General features: G+C 39.7%; 1 protein-coding gene across 2 annotated transcripts in view; it reads right to left on the reverse strand.

Moving 5' to 3' along the window:
- Positions 1 to 884: 884 nt before the first annotated feature.
- The window catches only part of eif4g3a (eukaryotic translation initiation factor 4 gamma, 3a), a 58408-nt gene continuing 36509 nt past the window's right edge, over positions 885 to 22783 (reverse strand). For both annotated transcript variants that reach the window (XM_086149968.1, XM_086149967.1), the window contains exons 16-35: positions 20664 to 20783; positions 19324 to 19479; positions 18514 to 18711; positions 17667 to 17813; positions 17279 to 17515; positions 14645 to 14749; positions 13486 to 13624; positions 13180 to 13283; positions 11571 to 11661; positions 9248 to 9374; positions 8841 to 9067; positions 8559 to 8671; positions 7329 to 7501; positions 5667 to 5792; positions 5244 to 5325; positions 4983 to 5081; positions 4715 to 4861; positions 2473 to 2554; positions 2215 to 2361; positions 885 to 1870 (exon numbers count right to left, since the gene is read on the reverse strand). In XM_086149968.1, coding sequence (XP_086006094.1) covers positions 1689 to 1870; positions 2215 to 2361; positions 2473 to 2554; positions 4715 to 4861; positions 4983 to 5081; positions 5244 to 5325; positions 5667 to 5792; positions 7329 to 7501; positions 8559 to 8671; positions 8841 to 9067; positions 9248 to 9374; positions 11571 to 11661; positions 13180 to 13283; positions 13486 to 13624; positions 14645 to 14749; positions 17279 to 17515; positions 17667 to 17813; positions 18514 to 18711; positions 19324 to 19479; positions 20664 to 20783 — 2802 coding nt within the window. In that variant the 3' untranslated portion in view covers positions 885 to 1688. The remainder of the gene's footprint in view (positions 1871 to 2214; positions 2362 to 2472; positions 2555 to 4714; positions 4862 to 4982; positions 5082 to 5243; positions 5326 to 5666; positions 5793 to 7328; positions 7502 to 8558; positions 8672 to 8840; positions 9068 to 9247; positions 9375 to 11570; positions 11662 to 13179; positions 13284 to 13485; positions 13625 to 14644; positions 14750 to 17278; positions 17516 to 17666; positions 17814 to 18513; positions 18712 to 19323; positions 19480 to 20663; positions 20784 to 22783) is intronic.

Consider the following 22783-nt stretch of genomic DNA (forward strand, 5'->3'; position numbering starts at 1 on the left):
ATCTTTGGGTATTGTTCCCTTGGATGCTAAATTGTGATTAAAGAAAAACAAAGAAACAAACAAGCAAAAAAACAACAACAAACACATGGGCTTTGTTTCCAATGCATGAAAGAACCCATGACTCCAGAATGTTAATTGGATATGCCTTAAAAACTGGAAACAAAACAAAGGTCCATTTTACTCTTAGCTCCTAATAACAATCCCATAACACACTGAAGTTGATGTTATTGATTTCCGTTTTGGGTTTTGCCATAGTGAAGTCACACAAACAGACAGTGACTCAAACTGAGAACGGGGTACAGCTGTCTGTAAGAGGACATATGTTGAGCTGATGACAAAAAAAAAACAACAAACAAAAACAACAACATGCAATTGCCAGACCAAGCAACCATTGGTTGTTACACCACTAAGAGGCCATAGGAGCAAAAGGGAGGTAAAGTAGTCTTGGCTCCCAAGCCCCCCTGTGTTAAGTGTTTTGATGATACAGTAATATATATACAATAATCAGTTATCAGAAGTAAAAGTAGATGCATTTACATGCAATTTGACAATGCATTATTAGAAAAGAAACCTGGTTTTAACAATTCAGTCAAATTAATCAATTTTTCACCAAAGATACCACTCAAAGTTGCTAGCTGTAGCAGGCATAAAAAAAAAAACATTCTATCTAGTAATGTGCTGGGGGGGTGGTTTAAACATGAAGTGCAATTTTGTATAGCCTATTCTGTTCTCACAGACAGCTATACAAAAATGTAAACACACACACACACACGCACGCACACACACATACTCAGGCAGTACAGCAGGGGTTAATCGACAGACAACAAAGTCTATCAGCGCACATCTTCAACACCAATCGAGGAATCAAATCACGACAATCAGCATTTAAATACCTTTTTTCGTTTTTAATGTATTTACAAGCTTTAATCTGCTCTGAAGTATTACAAGCATCTGGTGTTCAGCGCCCCTCGCCGTTCAATTTTTAATGTTGCATGTTGCTCATGTCATTTGAGTGTGTATGCTTTGTTCGTCTGCATCTGACAGTTCTGGCTGACTTGCATCACTTCTTGAATGCATACGTCTCCCTCTCACGAGGTGTATGTACATCATATAGAGCAAGCCAAGGCAGGGGGGGGACACTTCCTGGTTATTAAGAGATAACCTTTGACCTCAAACATCATACACAGACAATGTTAGCAGTTTCTTTGCATCCACTGTTTTCTTTATGTCTGTTTCCCCTGCATCCCAAAATAACTTGCTGTACCCTGTTTTTAACCAAACAGTATGGAATCCAGGAAGGCTATTTATTTCACAATTATTATTTTGTTATTATAATTAATTATATTGTTATTTCTGTTGCCGTGTTCTCACTTTCATAATTGCAGTCCTTAAAAAAATAATAAATTAAAGAGTCCAGAACCTATGTATCTTTTAAGTCTCTTCTTAAAATGTAACAAAAAAAGCAAGTTAAAATTTAAAACAAAAATATTTTCTATGTATAATACAGGTATTTAGTGCTTTCGCCGTTGGAATCCAAACTCAAAATGGCGGCATGTTTTGGAACCGTACCGCAGAAAAAAATTCCAGCCGTAAACGTGTCATCCTGCCCACACACCCATTTTGAAGGTTTGTTTGTTCTGCTGTAAGAATGCAGTTCTACTATTGTGTGTCCTAGGTGGTCTCCCTTGTCAATTGTCCTCCGATTCCTCCTCTGCCTCCCGCAGCCAGGTGAAGAAGGCGGTCACAGACTTGAGGGCCACGCCCTTGCCCTGCTGCTCGGCGGGGTCTTTGCTTGTTTCCCACTTGTAAAAAGCGTCCTCTGAGATGACGTCCTCGTCATACAGGCAGTCAAAGAACATCCGGAGGAGGTCTGGCAGACACGAGGAGCAGAGCAGATATTTTTCCATCACCTTTGGCAAAGTTATAAATCACATGATATCGGACAGTACCAACAAGTGTGTCATCACTGAGTAAAAAGTAAAATGACTTCACGCTCGAGTTGTGTGGCTATTCTTGGGCAGAAAGTATTTTAGTATTAAAGATGCAGAAATGCAAATGTCATTGTACTTTCCAAGCAATGACAATAGAGGTGTTTATTCATGCATTATGTTTAGAGTAGATTAATCATAAAATGATTGTTTGTAAACACTGTGGTTATTTTGGTCAAGAGAATAGGAAAATAAATGTTCTTCGAGGTTAATAGGTCAAACTTACTTGGAGGCTGATCAAGGGCCACTATCAGCGCCTGAAGTGCATAAAGTGCTTGCAGCTGTCGCTCAGTGTCTGAGTTAAGGTACTTGAGTAATACAGGCAACCTCCTCTGGATGATGGTCGTGTCCACTCGACAGTTAGGTTTATCGTCTAAATAAGCAAGCAGGAAGCAAGATGAGTAAGTGTTGATCTACTCCACTTGGGTGTAGGGCAACTGAAAATATTGCAATCAGTAGTATGTTTTAGCTGAAAAGGTCTCACCTTTCACAGCTGCCTTACACACAGCTGTCATCAGAGCCCTCAGAAAGGGATAGGAGCTCATTTGAGACTCATCTAGGTTTGCCTGTGGATGAGGCAGATTTGTGTTTGTGCGCACACACACACATACACACACACACACACACACACACACACACACACACACACACACACACACACACACACACACACACACACACACACACACACACACACACAATCCAAAAATGTATATTAGATGGGGCAAACATATCTATGAAGAACAGCACAATAGCATTATTCTGGCTTAAATAAAGAGCTTCAAAACCTCCCAATTCAACCATGGTTAAAAGGAGCCCTAAGCACAAAGAATCAGCCACCAACCACCTATCATCTTTTCCTGCTGTTGCAAGCCAATGGGTCCATTAGCCTCTCAGATGCAGGGGCTGACCACTGGACCGGATATGTAGACAATTATTCTGCTTCAGCCTAAGATTTGGCATTAGAGACTGAGGTACAAAGATGCAGCTGTCTGTGTGATCAGCAGGGTGAGGTGATGCATCCCGTACAGTCTGCTAAGAGAGCCATTGCATGTAGAAATCCATGCAATCCCCCTCCGTAAGCCTCTGCCACTGACTGCCTCTGATGGGGTTCAGGAAGCAGTTAGTAAGTCTTCTGTGGTCAGTACATAGCATCCCCTTCACCAAGACTCTCACTATGCCTCCCTGTGGCAGCCCATGGAAACTGAGGCCTTGTGGCCCCAGGCAAAATTAGTGAGAGATCTCAGAGCTGCAGTGGTCCCCGGAGGTGTCTGTGCCACCCACTGCCCCAATGCCATGTGGGCAAACCTGGGAGGGCATGATAGCTAGGGGAGTAAACCCTGAACAAAAATCAGCAGATGGGGACATGCAACAAGCTGAGCCCAGCAGACTGGACTACCGGTAGCCCCCTGCTTCTTGAACCACAGCGAAGGTCATTGTGAGTTTCTCATGCCCCGGGAACTACTCTGGTAGAGTGAAGAACGGTGGGAGTGAGGACTGTGCACCCACACCCTCACCTTAAACTCTTCCCTTGTGCAAGCTCCTTGCTCCATCCATCCACCCCCCCTCCTCTACACCCCCAAAAGCCCTGTGGCGATGTGGAATGGTGGCAGGCACAAGCCACAGATGTGGCTGGAGAGTGCCTAATCAAACCATGCACACATGCGGCAGTGGAGGTGATGGTCGCTGTGTTGCAGGATGGGGCAGCGCAACACCTCGGCAGCTTTTCATTGTGTCTCAAATGCTTCACACTGCTCACCCCTGACCGGGAAGCCACATAAAGTGGCATTAACTTCAACGTTAACCCCCGGCAGCCGGAGCAAGTGTTATCATTGGACATGATGGGCAGCTAAGACCTTTATATTCTTCAGTGTGTACTGAAAGCTTGCTAACAGGGGGATGGCACAGTCGGGCAGTTCAAGGGGTTTTATAAGGAGGAATCAATGCAATGCTTTTTAACCATGAAATAAGCAGAGAAAAAATATCAGCAGACCTAAAGAAAAATTGCTTGAAATTATGAAATGGATTGACATTAACAAAATTTCCTCTCAACAGCTGTTTTCTTTCCAGATATTGCTTACAAATAATGTAGTCATGCTCAGCTTTTCAGGTAGCTCAGCACAAGATTAAACAGTCCACTCACATTTCTGAGTAATAACTGTGATATTTCCTTACCCCAAACAGGGAGCCTGCAGGGAACGGATGGTATTTCTCACATGGGACAATTTTTTGTGGGTTTTACAACAACATGGGCCATTTAGAGCAACCTTTGGGATGCTGATGTAAAATTCTCAAGAACCAGCACTGAGCTGAGCAGCCTTCATGTATCATTCTCATGTCATGAAACTATCATATTTCAGCTTGGTCTCCAAATGTACTTTTAGACCACTGTGGGATCAGTTGCAGCTGTGGGGCAGAGATTTCTCTTACATGGCCACTGTGGACTGAGGGTGCGACAGTGACAACCATAAACCACCCCTGGAAAATGATGGGGCTACCTTTACCGATAAGTAAATCCGACGAATAATACATCATCAAGTAAATAGGCCATATATCAATAAAATGGCTCAAAGTTGGCTTTAAAGTTTCATTATTTGTTCAGGGACTCAAAGCAGTAATCACAGCTCATATAGTTAAGTACTTGGAATATTTCATATGTGGTACTGATTGATTTAGCACCTCAGGCAAGATTTGTGGAGGCCATAAGATAACTTCTCTTCTCTTACCTCCACCCAGTCAAAGATTTGCTCATCACTGGCCATGTCCTCTAAGAGGAGCCTCTCCAGCTGACAACTGAGTTCCTCTGGAGACAACATCCTTTTGGACAGATCTGCATCAGGGGAGGAGCCATCCGACAGAATGGACCGGAGCTTCTGTTTTTATGACGACAAAATACAATCACAAGATACAGACAATGAATAAGTGTAGCAGTAAAGGACACGTTATACTGCTAGAGGGTAGTCATTTTATTTCATAGGTAACACTGATTGTAACCTGTTGGGAGATGAACCCCTGGATATCCTCTCCCTCTGGCAGGAAGTCAGTCCAGTTGAGACCAGATTCCCTCCACAGAGAACCCACAGTTCTATGGCTCTGTTAAGACACATAAGTCACAATTCACTGCTGTGATATACTCCTTTTACTGTGCCTCAGCAGGAGGAAATAAAATCGAAGAGGAATGATAAGATTATACTATTGTTTAAAAATCTTTACAGCTGAAATGTGGAGGCAGATTACTAGATTGCTATTACTTACCATGTGTTTGCATAGTATGTGCAGTATTTCAGAAATTAAAATTCCGGCTGTTCCCGTAGGAAGTAAAGGTTTGCTTAATTCACTGAAAACACAAAGACAGTCAAGTTAATAAACACAAATCTTCTTTCCTGAAATAGTATAAGACACATGAACACATTTTCTCAAATGCATTTGATTAAAGATTTTTCCTCATAATGGAATATTACTGACAAATTATTTCTACCCCTTTTCTAAAGGGCACCCTGAATTCAACTGATCTCCAGATGTTTAAACTAGGCCCATAGAAAAGCAGTGGCCTATTTTTTGATTAAGCAAAACCTTAAATGTTCAGTTGGTGGAAAACAGAGTAGTATCTCTTCCTGGTGATATGATCAAACAGTGTGACTGATCCAAGAATCAAGAAATGACTTTGACATGTCGTACCTAAAAAGCTCTCTCATAGAGATGCCGCCATCCCTCAGCACAGGGCTGAGCAGCTCAGCGAGGTATAGCCAGATGTGGGGAATGTCAATGGCCATGTCATCTGCCTGCTCCAGGGTGTCTGAAATCCTGACAAAACATGGACACGTTATTCATCAAGACACAACTGAAGTGTGAAGTGAATGTCTGTGTGTCTCTGTATTGGCCAGTGATCAGTTCAGGGTGTACCCAGCTTCTCATCCACTGTCAACTGGAATTGTCTTCAAGCCCAAATACCACTCATGATACAGAATAAGCAGTGTAGATGATGAATGAATGAATAAAATACTTGAGTTATATTACAGCTGTGGCTGCATTAAGGGGGACAGCTGGGCCAACATAAAAAATGAGCCAGTTTATGCTAGAGATTAAATAAAATCTAGCTTTTCAAAAGTGTCAATTTGTCAACTGTGCCAATTTAAAAAGAAAGATTTTCTTCAAGTAGCTTTTTTTTTTGAATGACACTAGTTTGGATTGGTGGTGCTGTACATGGAAACATTAATAACTGCTTAACAGAAATTCACTGGAGCACCAAAAATAAGATTTTCTCGATTAGTCTTATTCCCTATAAAAAAATATTCATTGTATTTCTGGTGTAGACACAAAAGTTTTTTTTTCTGACCCAGATTTGAATACAGGCTGCTGCAGTAAGGACTCATGCTGTACCAGGTGAAAAACCGCAGTGCAGCGATAATAAAATATGATAACACATAACCTCATACAGTGTCTGAGAATACACAACATACACAAAACCGTTTTTTTTTTTTCAAAGACAACAACTTTGAGGTAGATCTTCTAAAGCCTACATTCAAGCTATTGGTCATATTATGATCAGGTTTATTTAACTAACACACATACAGAAGCCCTCTCTACTGTACTTAATTAGGTACAGTGGATTTTCAGATGCAAAGGTGTCTGATTCCAAAGTATATTTTACATTTTTTTAATTACATATAAATAGGGAACATCCTTTCAATTATTCACATTTTGATTGATACTGGTATTTCTTGAATGAAAACAGGTAGCATTGTATATTTTATGCAATGTATTAAGAGCGTAATTGGCTCTTTGATTTTCCGAATTACAAAGCTGGAAGCAGATTTCTGTGTGTCTTTTAGCATGTGGCAGATACTTTAAGGCAGGGGAGAAATCCTGCTATTAATCCTTCAATACTGCATTTCTTTTGGTCTAAATTGTCTCTTTAGAGAGAGGGGTATAATCAATAAGGTTGTTCACTTGGCAACCAATATTGTCATCTTGACAGACTATAGCAGCCACATTTACATACTGGGGATTACTGATATAAGACAAAGATGACATCAGAATCAGATTCACAATACTTAATTGATCACCCAGGGGGAGATTGCTTTTTGTTGAAAGCAGCTCCTGCTACAGAGTCAAGTGGGGAAGAATCAAAATAGACCTCTACATAAAAATAAAGAATAAAAATAGTGAATAATAAAAATAAAATAAAAGTAACAGTAAAGATAAAACAAAAAATAAATAAAGCTAAAGGTAAGTAGAAATACATAAAAATATATGTAACGTACATACATGTGTATTTACAATGACTGACTTTGGTGTAAATCTTCATGGAGGAAGAGGATAGAATGCAGGTGTACTGACCCTTTGTAGAACTGGTGTTTTGGCAGCATTCCCTGCTGCACCAGCTGGAAGAGGAGCTGGCCCATGTGGTCCCGTGTGATCTGACTGCGCTCCAGTGTTGACTCCACCCCAACACGCACAAAGATGTGCAACTGAGGGCCCAAATCAAGCTCGTCCACACACTGGACAGCCTCCTGCAGTACAGTAAGACAGATGACAAAGACTGAGGATTGTGATGACATCTATATTGGAGAGACCAAACAATCTCCACACAAACGGATGGCCCAACACAGGAGAGCCACCACTTTAGGAAAGGACAAGGGCCATTCTTTTGAGACAGCAATGTCTGTATTATGGCCAGAGAAGACAGATGGTTCGAGAGAGGAGTCAAAAAAGCCATCCTTGTCAAAACAGAAAAACCATCTCTGAACAGAGAAGGGGGCCTCAAACAAAACCTTTCAGAAACATTTAACACCGTACTGAGATCAATACCAAGATGGACTTGTACATACGGACCAGGCCCATATACACCCTCCAAACAACCAGGAAAGACCAACCACCAGAACTGACCCCCAGTAATGACTCCATGAGCCTCAATTCATGTGATCCAACAGGTTTCACTCCTTTGTTTCTTTACATCTTCACATTCCAATATAGGTAATCCCACAAATTGTTCTTTTGTGGACAACAGCCCAGTTAGCACAAACTCCCCTAATACCTTGTTTCTGCGAATCAACTCTTCCATTTACACAACAAGCCACCATGACCTAGACCCAACCAAAACCCTGGCAGTTATATTTGGAAACTCCCCATAGGTCATTAGAACCGAAGAAGCCTCTTGAATGAGGAGTGAAATGTCTTCAAGTGAAGAAAGTCAAGTCCAATTGCCAAGACAAAAACATTTCGACAAGATGAAGAAAACGCTTCTTCAGTTGGAAGAATATTTTGAGTTTTACAGGTTGTAAAGACAAAGAGGCAAACTGTGGTTGTGATTTGGGCAATGTAAATAAATGTCTTTGCTTGGTAATTATGGAAAGAGAAATCAAAGGTTTTTGTCAACGGCAATTGAAAAGATACAAATGGTCTATATGGTCTAATACACTGTTAGAAATGCATTTAGCACTAGAAGCTACAAATGCGAAATGTATGACATTTTTAATAATTAAAAAAATCTTCATTCAATCAATCAATCAATCAATCAATCCTTCGTCTACAGGAATAATCAGCAGATTATGAGCACAATTTCTGTACCTTGTAATCATTTATGTGAAGAAACTCATCGATGATAGACTTAGACTTGCGGTAGATTTCCTCCTCTGAAAGGACACTTTTCTCGGGTGCCTGTGCCACTGGCTCAGATTTCACTGTGAACATAAAACAACAGTGTCTGTCTAGCAATATATTTTACTTAACCTGTTTTATCTGACTGGAATCCCAGTATTACGTTATAGCATTTCTATCAAGGTAGTGGAAAATAACTGTAATTATTAAAAAAACAATAAGTGATAAAAAAAATGCCCCCGTGTTCCTCACCAGGCTCTTTGATTCTATTACACTCTGGTTCTGTTTTGTCCTCTGTGACACTTGGTCTTCGGGGTTCAGCTCCCTCTCGGTCTCGGTCTCTTCGAGGCTCCTCCAGGGTTTGGTTGTCCAGCAGTTCCTTTGAACTGTCACCCCGAATAAAAGATCCATGCCGTGAGGAAGGAGGTGCAGAGATCAGTGGCTTCTCACTACGCTCTCTCCCTGAAGTGCTACGAGTGCTGGGACAAGAAAGCCGAAACAAATACACAAGTCACTGAGTAAGGTAACAAGAACATGTGGCCTCTTATTGAACTTATCAGTGCCAGTATAAAAGAGAAACGTGTTTGTAAATTTCACAAAGAATGTTACGTAAAAATTTAAATCTAGTCAGACTGAAATTAGACCCAGGGTTTCTTTACCCTCCCAGAGTTCTCCTGGAGTCGAAGTCTGTGTTCTGTGGAGGAGTTGTAGAAGGCTGAGGTGGAGGTGGAGGTGCAGACTGCAGCGCAGAAAAACGATTCAGGCTGCTGCCTGTGCGCGATAATTCTGTGGTAGAAAAATAATTTAATACAAACAGAGAGAGACAAAAAACCTGGGTGTCAGAATGAATCTATTGCTCGAATGCATGACATGTCTTATGGTTTTGTCGATTTGATAAATAAGGTCCTAAAAGTTTTGAATAATTTTCCAGGATCTTTTTTGCAGACAATATAATGCATATGAGGGGAGCTCTGTCTTCCTCACCCCCCCACCCCACCACCACCCTGACCACTGACACAGACACTCTCCCCCAACCCTATCCCCAACCCCAGCCTCACCCTCACCTCCAGCCAGGTGCAGAGGGAGTTCTCCAGGTTGAGGCAGAGCAAAGCCAGTGAGCCAGACAAGATCAGCCCCAGGGTCCTCAGGGTGTGTGCTGGGCAGCTTGCTGGGGTCTTCAAGCACCTTTTCAACCTCTCTCTGAGGTTGCTGAAGGTTCCTGACCTCTGGAAGACCTCCTGCAATGTCCCAGTACCCAAGAAGGGGTGTCCAAGTACTCTCAATGACTACAGGCCGGTGGCACTAACATCACATGTCATGAAGTCGTTTGAGAGGCTTGTACTCCAGCACCTGAAAGACCGGCTATCTGCTTCCCTGGACCCTTTGCAGTTCGCCTACAGGCAACACATGGGTGTGGAGGATGCAATTATCCTCGTCACTCATAGGACCCTATCCCATCTTGACTTCCCCAGTGCCTTCAACAGCATCCAACCTACCCTCCTCAAGGGCAAGCTGCTGAGTACACAACTTCACCCTGACATCACTGCCTAGGTCCTGGACTACCTCACAGGATGACTGGCGTATGTTAAGGGGGAGGGCTGTGTTCTGAGGCCATGGCGTGCAGCTCAAAGGTAATGTCCTGTCTCCATTCCTCTTCACCTCCGACTTCCGGTACAACTCTGTTCCCTGCCACCTCCAGAAGTTCTCAGATGACTCTTCCATAGTGGACTCCTACCAGTATCTTGGGGTCCACATCAACAACAAACTGGACTGGTAACACAATACTGATGCACTCTACAGGAAGGGTAAGAGCAGGATGTTCTTCCTGAGGAGACTGAGGTCATTTGGCGTCTGTAGTGGACTCCTCAAGAACTTCTACCAGTCTATGGTAGCCAGCGCACTCCTTTTCAGTATAGTGTGCTGGTGGGGCAGTGCTTGGACTGGTGAGGTCAATAGACTCAATAAGATAGTAAGGAAAGCCTGCTCAGTGGTGGACCTGGACCATCTTCAATCAGTGACAGTGGCGAGGGTGAATGACAAACCAGGAGTGATCCTGAACAATCCTTCCCTCCCCCTGCACAACAAGCTGTAGTTGATGTGCAGCTCCTTCAGCCAACGGTTCATCCCACCCCATTGCAGAACCGAATGCTTCAGATGCCCCTTTGTGCCCACGGCAATCAGACTGTACAACAGCAGTCTGGACGGACAACTCTGACGGGCCTGAGTACACCTGTGCTGCTTCCACAATTCCACAATCTCACTGCCCTACCCCATTCACTACCTCACCCATTATGTCATGTCTTAACTTTGCTGTCTTTCTTATCCTTGTTTGTCCCAGTTTGCGCACATCCTGCCTATTTTTGTTTATTTACTTTATTCATTGCTATTTATTTTTGTCACTTAATTTATATTGTTGTTTAATCCTGGTTGTGTACTTTTCACCCTCACTGTTCCTTGATGTTACCCATAGTTATCCCTTATGTTGTTGTTGTCTGCTGTCTATATTTATTCATTGACGTCTTGCTATCTTCTGTCTTCTGCCTGTCTATTTATATTCATATTTATTTTCCTGTTTGTTTTTTTCGCATCATAACTGTTACACTGCTGTGACAAAGGAATTTTTCCTATGGGTATCAATACAGTTTTCCATATCTTATCATATCTTGTTTTATCTTTAGGCTTATTTTTAAATCATGGAGTATTCAACTAATTATTACATTAATTACATGCCTTTTTGCCATTTAAGAGTAGTAGTGAATGTGACAGTAGATCCCAAAAAAATATTTGAGATGTACACAGTTCAATATGTTCTTGTCCATAATCACTATAAAAGTAAACATCCTGGCTTTCCTCTCATCTCCTTTGAGTTTCCTGACTAGAATACTGGTCAACTGCTTAAGGTTTTTCAGGTTTCCCATGTAGTTTGGGAATGATGGAAAAATGATGTACCCCTTCTATAACAAAATGAAACATTAATCTCACCTGAATCACTGGCCTTGGCTCCTCCACTGCTCCCCTTCACCCATGTGACTTGAGCTCGAGGGCCGAGCTGGATCTTTTCATCCATTTGTGGCTGCAGAAACAGTCACATGTTTGTACTGAATGAGTCTATGATTTCTATGAGTGCCGCTTTGAATGCCCCCCAAATCCTCAAAAAGAGAGGGAAAAAAACAACTATCTGTTTGCTAGGTTACACAAAACCAGCTTTCATCTGATGTGGAGTCACTGATAAATATTATTTTCTCAAATAAATACAAGGATTCAATGATGAAATAGTGAAAAAAATGGAGCTGATAAACAAAGTATGCAAACAAAACACAATGTATAATATACAGATTAGAAATTTATGTTCCACAACCTTACAGTATTAAAATGTGAGTCATAACACCAGGAGGTGCACTGATATGGAAGTATTCCAACTTGTAGTGCCCCTTGGTCCCAGCAGGGGGACCATTGGCCATGTAAACCACAAAAATCAGATCAGATGAGGACAAGGTTTCTGTCCAGCCCAGATAAAATGAACCACAAGCTTCATTCATAAACCAACAGTTGTGTTTGAGGAACTTATGACGGGATCCTAATCTTCCTCTTGCCATGAGCTTTACAAAAACAAGAACAACACAAAAAGTACAATTAAATAATCTAGTCTGAATGAGAAAAAACAACAATCTGCAAATTCAGCAGGCATAATTTTTTTTTTAATTAAAGCCATTTCAGTCATATTCATGATTCATATAACTGAAACTTGCTACTTTATCACAGGAAATATTATTTACAAATTATCATTGTTTGGTAGTAGGATATGTGCAGAGTTCAGCCAGTTTAAACAATTTCTGTACTGAGGTGTACAAACCGTCATCATCAGCAAAGGAAATGTGGAACAAATAATCTTTTGGACAGAGACAAAGGACGAATCTGGCTGTGGCTGTTTCATCATGGAGGATATTGGAAATGTTTTGCTGTTGTCCCTCCAAAATGTAACTGTTTTTGAAATTTGTTTTCCCTCCCTCTTTTTTTTCCCCGTAAAAACTGCGACATACTTCTGGAAATGTTAACCTTAATATCAAATTCATGAAATATTTATTAGATATTTAGCAATATGACCATCATTCTACTGCAAAACGGCAAATGTATGCTGCTCATGTAGTGGCAGCAAGTGCATTGTAACCACTATCTGAGAATGATATGAGTGTTGAACATAATGACTGAATTTTGAATAAGATGGGATAGAATAATCTCCAAGGCAATGTCCTTTGTCTGGCTATAGACACTGTTCTGTCTTATGGGTGGTAAGGTGACAGCAGTAGTTATAATCCAATATTGTATAACTGTCACTCTATAGATTTTTTTTATTCTTAATCCTACAACCATGTAGATATTTTATACAAATATATGTATATATTGTAACTTAAGCAATTTATATGTAATTTTTTTGCAGATAAGTAATTTTATTACTGTGACGTAGATATTGTTCTGTCACCTGGTCCCAATGTTCACAATAAGTAATCCACTTTTAAAAGTTGATAAGATAAAAAAATCTTCTACTAGCCCAGCTCATTTAGGCATAAACCTAGATTCTGTCAATTGTCACCTTCGAGATCTTTGGGATCTTGGTGGGGTCGATGGTTCTGCTGTTCTTTGTCACGGGCACGGTGTTCCAGGTCTCTTCCCTTGGCGGCCGCTGTTCTCGTGGATCTAGAGAGAGCAGCACATTGCTACGGTATGAACAAGCATATACAGACATTTTTGAGGATGGTTGCTACATGCAAAAAAAGTTATGGGTCAGTATGGGATTCCTATCTGCAGCTTGGCACAATGGCACCTATAAGGAGGACAGGAGGTCTGTCCATATGCTATGTGAGTTTAAGCCTCAAAGGGTTTTGCCAGCAGGTCTGACCTGGCCGTCTCTTGCTGTCCTTAGAGAGAAGCTGCTGCTGCACTTTCCTCTGCTCTTCTTGCTCTTCAATCTTAGCCTCCTTGTGGATCTGCTCGATAGTTTTTGGGCCCTGATCAGCTCTTCTGGAGACCCAGTTATGCTGCAGAAAACGAGAGAACCACAATGACATGAATCACAAAATCAAGACAGACTCACCAGCAAAAATATGCCTTAAGACTTCATTTTTCTTTAATACAACCCAACAGAACTTGATATGGTGAATTTATTTTTTCAAAGCAAAGACCTTTGTACAGCAGCCTTGCTAATTTTAATTCTTAATTTGACAGGTGTGGCACAGCAAGCCTTGACATGAGATTCTGACTCTTAAGAGCTTGTGGTAGATATTAGCTAAAAATGAATAACTGTTAGTTCAATGCAAATGTTGATGTAGAAGTGAATGCTTGACACATTGTTATATTGAGCTCTTTGTTCTTTGCTGATTCCTATTTGTTATCTATACAAAAAATTGTCACTGTTGTGAGCCCATTAATGGGTAATATGCTCCCACTGTTGATTAAAAATCAACTGCAAGTTACTGAATGTGTACAAACATGAATCAAAGGATGTAGATGTTTAAACAGGCATTGCTTGTTGGATGCTAAAACTTATTTTTAGAATATTTGTATTGGTGAATCCCATTTTGTGCTATTTTGTGATTTACTCTCTGGTTTAATGGAAGTGAATGAAGGTAATCATCATCAATACAACTTAAAGATAAGTTTGTACACAGTTATCAAAAAAATTACATAATACACAAACTCCACAGGCCAATATAATCTTCACTGATGACTCAGAGGTGTTCAAAGCAAGGTAAACATCAACTGAAATAAAATTGATTTTTCTGGCATCCCTGACCTCAAGAGGCTTTAAAGGGTGATTTGTACAGCTAAAATTTTCATACAGGTGCCAGGCATTTGTTTCACCCTGTCCCATATTTCAAAGTATTTATAATGTTCTCCCCTTTTCAAATAAACATGTTTGGAATCTCATTTTCCAGAGTATGAGACAAATGTGTGAAATTAACATAATTGAATAGAATATAAACAAAGTAAACCTGAATATTGGCCTGGACTATCAACTCGGTTGGGCAGCATTACTGGTAAAAAATTATGTAACTCACCAATCTTAGGTCAATGACATCCTGGAGCATGAACCGTATCCGAGATGATGTCTTCCTCTCTTTCACTATTTTTTCCATTTGATTGAAATACTGATCCATTCGGGGCTGACAAAAGAGCAAAAAGAGGTTGAATAAAGAAACTAGCACCAGGTTTTTTGTGGCCCTGCTCAATTTACTGGACAGTAGATGCAAAGGATTTCTTTATAATATCCCACATATGAATGCTAACTTTGCTTATTACACTTAATAGGAACTTAAACTTAATAGACTCATAATTAGGACCCCTCGCCAAAACAAAACAACCAGTCTTTGTATATTTTGGAGTGCCCGTCAGGGTATTCTGACAGGTTGGTTTTTATCTGCTTTTCTGGAAAACATGACACATGAACAAATGGTCTGTATATAGAATATAGATTAGCCAGTTATGGCTGCTGCAAGCATGTTTATCACTGGAATGCTGAAGAAAAAAAACAAAGTTTTAGGAGACAGAAAGTGAATAAAAAGGTAGCCAAACAAACACCAACACAAAGTAAATATAGAGTGAATCTTCTCAGGCATTGCCAAAACAAAAACAAACAAAGATAAAATGAAGGGAAGATGGCTAGATATTTGTTGAAGGCATATTTAAATATTGGCTTGTAATCATGACAAATAAACATTTGACATTTTGTTCCATTGTCTCCTTCTTACCGTATTAGAAGAATCACCTTTAAAATGATTGGTTAACAGACATATTCACATTGACTGCCATTACTTTGCAAATTGCAGAGTTGTTTGCTTAATTAATAATTGTGTGTATTTTGCTCCCAGTATCTTGCACTTTAGGGTAGGAAGGTCCTTACTGCATTTTCACTCAGGAGGACTGATTGAATGGACAAGATGTGTTATTTGAAAGACACAATCCTCAGTGAATATCAGCTGCACATTTATTTGCACGTCATATAATCTACACACACAGACCAGAATGAAGCCAAGCCCTGTGATTAACAGGACAGAAAATTAGGAAAATTAAAGAATCAATGCCTCAAAACCAAGAGCAAGCCCGTAACTGAAAATAACAGTGTAGAAGGGACACATTACAGTACGAAAAACCAACAGGTCACTTATGAATACATGCCAGAATACTTGTCCCCTCCCTGTGGATATGGCTGGAGGCCAGCCAGTTTGAGGTCAATTCAGAACCTTCTCCTCTATTGTGCTGCCAACCTCGAGCCTAGGCCCCGGGTACAATCGCAAAATTGCTGCTTTCTGAGTATGTAGTCAAATTGCTTGCTCTTTGACTTCACTATGAAGTCATAGATTAAGACCTCCTTAGAGCCTCTAAATATTTTTTGAACAACCAGAATTTAATAAGCCTTATGGTTGTTCAAGAGTATATGATGCAATAAAAGTGTGACATATGCAAGTGAAGAGACTGATAATAAGGATCCCTCGCCAAAACAAAAACACCTGCTGTATATTAGTTACCTGGTCCAACATAAGTGATCCTCCAATAAAAGAAATAATAAAAAAACAAAACAAAAAAAAAACAAAACAAATAAAACGAAACAGACATGGATCAAATTAAATAAATTTGTAATGGGCTCTTTTTGTAGGCTCATTGTGCTTGCAATAAATGGTTAGACAAGCATAAAAATGATCCTCATTTAAAAAAAAAGTCCGTTTGCCGTATTGTTTGTCGACTCAGATGAGGCAATCTGGTCTGTCTGTTTCAGAAAATACTGGGAAAACTTAAGACTGTGTAAGCTACCATGGTAACTGACAATGAAAATTCTCTCCTCACTGGCTTTTTTTTTCCCAGACACCAGGTTTTTCTCAGTCTCTCCTCTTCCTCTCAGAGCAGTGGTTTCAGCCTCCTTCAAGCTTGGATAGAATCACTTTAAGGAGGGGAGTATTACAATCCAGTCCTAAACCCTGATTAGTTCCCAGTATGTTAAGGCTATTTTAACATACCACTTTAATGTACATAGAATTTTTGCCCTTACTTTCTCTACAATGTTGAGTAACAGACCAGTCAACTCAGGACCAGATGTCTGCAGGCCCTCTGGGAAAGAAGACAGCCGTCAGATTACAGTACTTCATTTGTTGTCTTATTTTAAAGAAAACGATGTGAATGACGCTCAAGAAATTTGGATATATAAGATAACCTTATGATATTGCAGATGCAATGTGAATATGTCACGTTGCGGTACAGCTGCTACCCACTGAGCCATGGCCCAATCATTTGCTAATATGGAGTAAAACATTCAAGTATTACCTTCCTGAAACTTTGCAAACTTTGATTCTTCTGATAAAGAGAAAAGCGCTCCATCCACAAGCCAATACATGAATATCTCAACATCCACTGAATTAAAATGATAGTTGTGTATTTTGTTTAGCAGTTGCCATGGTGAACCTTAGTATTAGGGCTCCTTTACTGATTTATATTTCTGCAAAGAAAATATTCAGAAGTTTTTAAGTAACCTAAATCAGCGGTTATTTAAACAGAAGTCTTAAAGTCTGAAAGTCACCATAGAATCAGCTGTTTAACATCCAAATACTCCTCAGATGTAGCAAAATGCACCGGTATGACTGAAAGGTACCTCGAGTTTGAATCAAGAAAATAATATAATTATTAAGGTTTTCCAGGCTAACCTTTGCCTTTTCGAAGTCCAGGTCCTTGCCTATGGTTGTGAGCAGCCTGCACAGGCACTCCAGAGATTCTTCATCATGGTTCTTCAGTAGCTTGACGACACAATCATGCATAATAGCTTCAGTTAACATCTTCAGCTTGAAAAGTTCTCCAATGAACTTAATGTTGCCTATGGAACGCCTCCGAGCCTTGTCCTTAGCTTCCTCCAGCTCTTCCTGAAGTCTTTCTCGCTCTGTAGACTGTGGTGGCAGAACAAATGTTGTTGAATTATACTAAAACAAGGGAAAATAGTCAATTTCCAACACAAAATATAGAACAATATTCTCATCAAGGTCACCAGCGCTGGACAATACATCATGTTTCATATCTAGGAATTCATAGATCACATACTGATGCTGCAGAGTCTAACTCCTTCTGCTTCCTCTCAAAAACCACGTCGTCCACTTTGTCTTTCTCAAACTCCTTCTGGCAGCGGTTTAGCAGAAGCTTTCGAAAGTTCACTGTGGTGTTGGGTTTATCTGTCATTTGCACTTTGAGCTATACAGGCAGAGGTTGACATTGACAGTGTTATTAGAAACAAACAATATGAGATGAAAGTAAAACTGAGAACAATTTGGTTTGAATATTTTACAGGCCATTACAACAACACCAAGCAGAGAAGATAGGACAGAAAAGTAACTCAAAGACATGTTCCTCCTATGGAAAGGAGGTCAGTCATGGCAGATGCAGCTACCATCTTTTTTTTTTACAATGAGCTATACTAATTTTATTGATTATAATACTGAGTCATTGAACAGTGTTTTTTTTCTCAATACTCCATACTGTAATTTACTAAATTTGATTTAAAAACAAACACTTTCAAAATAAGGATACCATTGTTTGAGGGCTTTGGGTCACCAAATAATAATTAATGTATATTTTTTAATTTATTTCTATATCTTAAATGAAAAATAAAATCTTGGTGGTGCTTAACAGGGTATGAAAGCAATTTGATTCCACTGACAATTCTTCCACTGCTGCTTCACACATTTTATCCCTTCATCACTGTTTGGGATGGCACCATATCACACAGCACTATTTTTCCTCAAGAATGAACTAAGTCTAATCCCTCCTTTTTCACACTGTTGTATTAGTTCTTTACTTTTTTCCCTCTGGTACACAAAGTTGGATGAAGAGTAAGATTAGTTTATCTCCTAGCAATTACTTCAAGATAAGCAGACTAATTCTATTTTTTTACCGTGGCGAGGCAGCGGCACATATTTCCATATGCTACAGAGAAGCTGGGCTCGTCTATGGCCTTCTCGAAGACCAGGTCGATCACCCCTTTGAGCCTTTCTTCTGTGTCAATGGTCAGGTCTGTCACCTGCTTCATCAGCTGATGGAACTTCTGAGGTGTCAGCTTGTTCAGGATGCTGCGTACCTTCCTGAAGAGATCCTGATGGAAATCCATCAAAGGCAGGAATTAAATCCCCTGAATAAATTCATAATGGGCTCTGTCTGTCTGGAATGAATGGTTTGACAAGCGTGAAAGTGATCCTCATTTCAAAAATATTCAGTTTGCTGTACTGTTTGTTGACTCAGAGATGAGGCATTCTGGATTGTCTCTTTCAGAAAATGAAAGGAGAAGTTGGGCTCATCAATGGCCTTCTCAAAGACCAGGTTGACAACCCGTTTAGATCCATCATAGGCAAGAATTAATCGATGAGATTAGTAAGTGCAGCACTTACACGTATGAATTCTATGAAGACCACTGAATCCATATTAGTATATGTGTATACACTCGAGGAATAACTATTATCAGTAATTTGGATAACAAATATCCAAGCTAGAAAAAATGGTCTCATCCCTGATATAGTTATATGAAATCATTCTGACCTGTGACATATAAAAGTATTTAGCTTGTGAGAGTAATTGTTTTCATTATTTCTCATTTCAAGAGAATTGAACCAAAGTCATGAGGTCCTAAGACATAACCAATCTTCAACTGGAGTTTTTTAAGTCTGGTTCCCAATTGTGGAGCCTTTCCAGTGTCTATGTATTTTAGTACCTGGGTTTGTATTGTGTCTGTGTCCTCTGCAACACTTTCCCTCTTCATTCCAGGCTTCCAAGCATTCTCTGACTTTTTCAGTTGGATGTCATCGTTCACTGACAAGTTCATGATAATTTTCCGCGGTGGAGGCCGCCGTGTCCCGATGCTAATTAGCTGTGAATTCAGAAAAGAGATATTGTGTAAAACCAAAAGGGTCATGATACTTTAAATTACATTTTAATTTGCACGTGAAAAAAAAACACTTGTCATAATGTAATTTACAAATTGAGTGTTGGTGGTGGTTTTTGCCACCCTAAAAACAATTATCTCGCTATTTCTTATGTAGTATTGAGGTGGCTGGCATCCATGACACCTTCTCATTCTGTTCTCTCAATGATAATGCTTTCAATGTAAAATACATTTCATCCCCTAAGCATGGTCTCACAACCTTAATATACTTTAAATATTTTCCTCCAAGCACTCTTTTTCGCTTTGCAGCTGTGTCATCATGTTCAATATCTTATATAGATGAATTTGCATGTCAAAACTAAAAGTAATGACACCAGAGACCTGCTGTTGTATATTTACATGTGTATGTAAGTTTTTTTTTTACCTCTGTCACTTTTTATTTTATGGTTTCTTTTGAATCTGTATTTTGTACATATGTATGTGCTTTAATGTTGTTGTTGAGTGTCGAAAAAGGTGTCGTGAATATAATGCATTATTATTGTTGTTATTACAAGACACACACATTCCAATACTGTAAATGAAAGAATAAATTACTTTGGATCACAAGAGACGTGCTGAGATTTGATTCTGAGCTGATTACTGGAGTGAGTACACCATGCATATGCATAAGGGCCACAGCTTTCAATCACTTAAAAGTAACAAAACTAATAGTCCTACATTACAGTTAGATAAGATTCTGATGGATACGTAATGTACCTCAGAACAAGCTGTGACCTGGACTGACTGAATGAGGAAATGGAGAATAGAACTTGGTGCTTGTTTTACAGGGAACAGATTAACAAAGGCATTTTGATTTTGTAATATTCTACAAATTCTTTTAAATCAAAATGTATTTGGATGAAATGCCATTAATGGTCTATAACAGCCAGAGTTTATGCACTTTAAGAAGCCAAAATAAGGATAACAAGAGCTTTACCTGATAATGGCTTACGTAGCTTGTATTTCATTGATGAGGGACTTGATTGGATTAAATAAAGAGGAGCACAACATACCGAAAAGAAGTGATCTACTGCATAATTTTTTGTGCCCAACAGGATATGAGAATCAGAAATATATAACCGTCTGAACGATCTGGTATCTTATGCGCATGTGTCTACTTGGGGACTCACCGCAGCACCTCGTCCACCAGTCATCTGCCTGCCAAAATCTGCAAATGCAGGTGTGAAATCGGGTCCTCTGGAAATCACCCGGGAATCCACCACTCGAGAAGGCAACTTGTTTTGGTTCATCTGTATGACAGACAACACGACATTGTCACACATTCTCAGGAAGGGCTGGGGGAGCAGCAGGGGGAGCTATGATTCTCTAACAGCACTAGCAATCTGGTGAAAGGAATCTGTCTACTCTGTGTGTACGAGTATGTGCATGTATGTGCTGGTGGTCCCAGAAAGGTGACTTTCTTTAAATAATGCAGATAACACATTACCAGGCTTTGGTTAATGTATTTTTAGTCAATGGTCAATAAGTTAAGCAGGTCATTCTGTAAGAAAGGCCAGAACCAGATGTGGAAGGAGCAAAGGGCAGAGAGGAACGCAGGGAAGAGCAGGATCGTTGTGGGGGAGGAGAGAAGAACAAATCCAGCTCATTGTTTTTCACCTGCCCTTGACTACTACTCTACCATTTTCCTGACAGTTTAGAGATCACGGGATTGTACATTGGGCGGTTTGGTGGTTCATTTTGGAGAGGTGGGGGTTGGGCATGTACTCTCAACACTGCCAAGTGTGACATAATAGCAATGTGATTTTAATCAAAACAGTGTTTCAGTTGGCCATATGCTCCACCCATACATTTTTGGAGATGAAAGGAGTGAACCTCCTGAGTGAAAAAAATCTATCAGTACAAAGTAATCATGTTTAACTTACTTTGTTTTATGGCTACCATTGATTTTGGAGTAGATTCAGAAAAAATAGCAAATGAACAACTAAAATAATGCATATTAAAACTTTTTTCAGTTGTTATGCAAGAAGTTGATTCATTGTAACGCTTTGGTGACTGTGCCAATGATTAGCCAGTATGTGTATAAACTAGGGCAGGGACTCCGGCGGGAGAATTCACTTAGTAATAAATGAATGACATAAAAATAATGTATCAAAAATGTATGCATTTAAACCACACTTTAATTGGCAATGCTAAACGTTTTCCAGCGCATTAGTTGAAGGCATACAGATTAGACCAATTCGCAGTACCATAAGTATGATTGACAAGGCAGGTGAGATTATGCTGGTCAATGGGAAATTGAAATACAAAAAACTTCTAGATGGAGGTATAAACAAAAGTGCTGTTCTTTGCTCTTCAAGTTGAAAGGAGTCCATTCTTCATTACCACCATGTTGGGTATAGAAGCCAGGTTGGTAACATTATCGTAGCTATAAAAGATTACAGTGTTGCTAGTAGGAGCAAGCAGTGTTGCCAGTCAAATCTGCCAAAAGTTGGGGTTCAAATTAAGAAACAAAATGTCAAAGTCCACATTGGAAAGACTGACCAAGTCAGTGGCAGGATGGATTACTGTGGACTGTCAACCACTCACCAAAGCAGAAGGGGCTAATTGAGACATTCCAGATTGCTCAAGTTAATGCATAAGTCAATGTCCGAAAAAAAATATAAATAAATAAAAATCCGTCCGCTGTATGACAATGACACTGAAGAAAACAGGTAATGGTGAAGAGAGCTGGGAATTTGGCTTTGACAGGAAATCACAGGACCTTTGTTGGTCTGTTTTAATGTTGGTCAAACCTAAGGTAGATTTGGATTGAAATGGGATTATTTCTTTTTTTCATAGATGAGGTTTGAAAAAGATGAAGTCAACAAATAATTTGGCTTTTTTGGTCAGAATTCCCCACTGTTCTGAAAATTATCTACACAGTGTTTCTTGTATTCATCAACTGGTTTGTGTAGTAGACTGATGGAAAATAAACACAATTTTGAAGTTCAAACTAATGTCTATTGATTCATTCACAGACCAAACTTAAATTGTTATTTTTCTTGTGTCAAATATTACAATGCTATTGATTTAGACTGATTAATTACAAAGCATCTCATCAGCTAGATTAGTGTTTTTTAAACAAATCCCACCCCTAGTATAAAGCTACTCGCGCTTTTATGTTGTGATCTGTTTTTGCAAAGGTGTCAGGTGCTAGTCGGTGGCATGACTACTTTAATTACGGTAAATGTTCAGGTATTGTGATGTTATTTTCATTGTTTCTAAATCAAACACTATCAAAGAAGTTCTT

The sequence above is a fragment of the Fistularia commersonii genome, chromosome 7 (genome assembly GCF_037954325.1).
Source record: "Fistularia commersonii isolate RoL2024-O1a breed Wild chromosome 7, RoL_Fcom_v1.0, whole genome shotgun sequence".
NCBI lineage: Eukaryota > Metazoa > Chordata > Actinopteri > Syngnathiformes > Fistulariidae > Fistularia > Fistularia commersonii.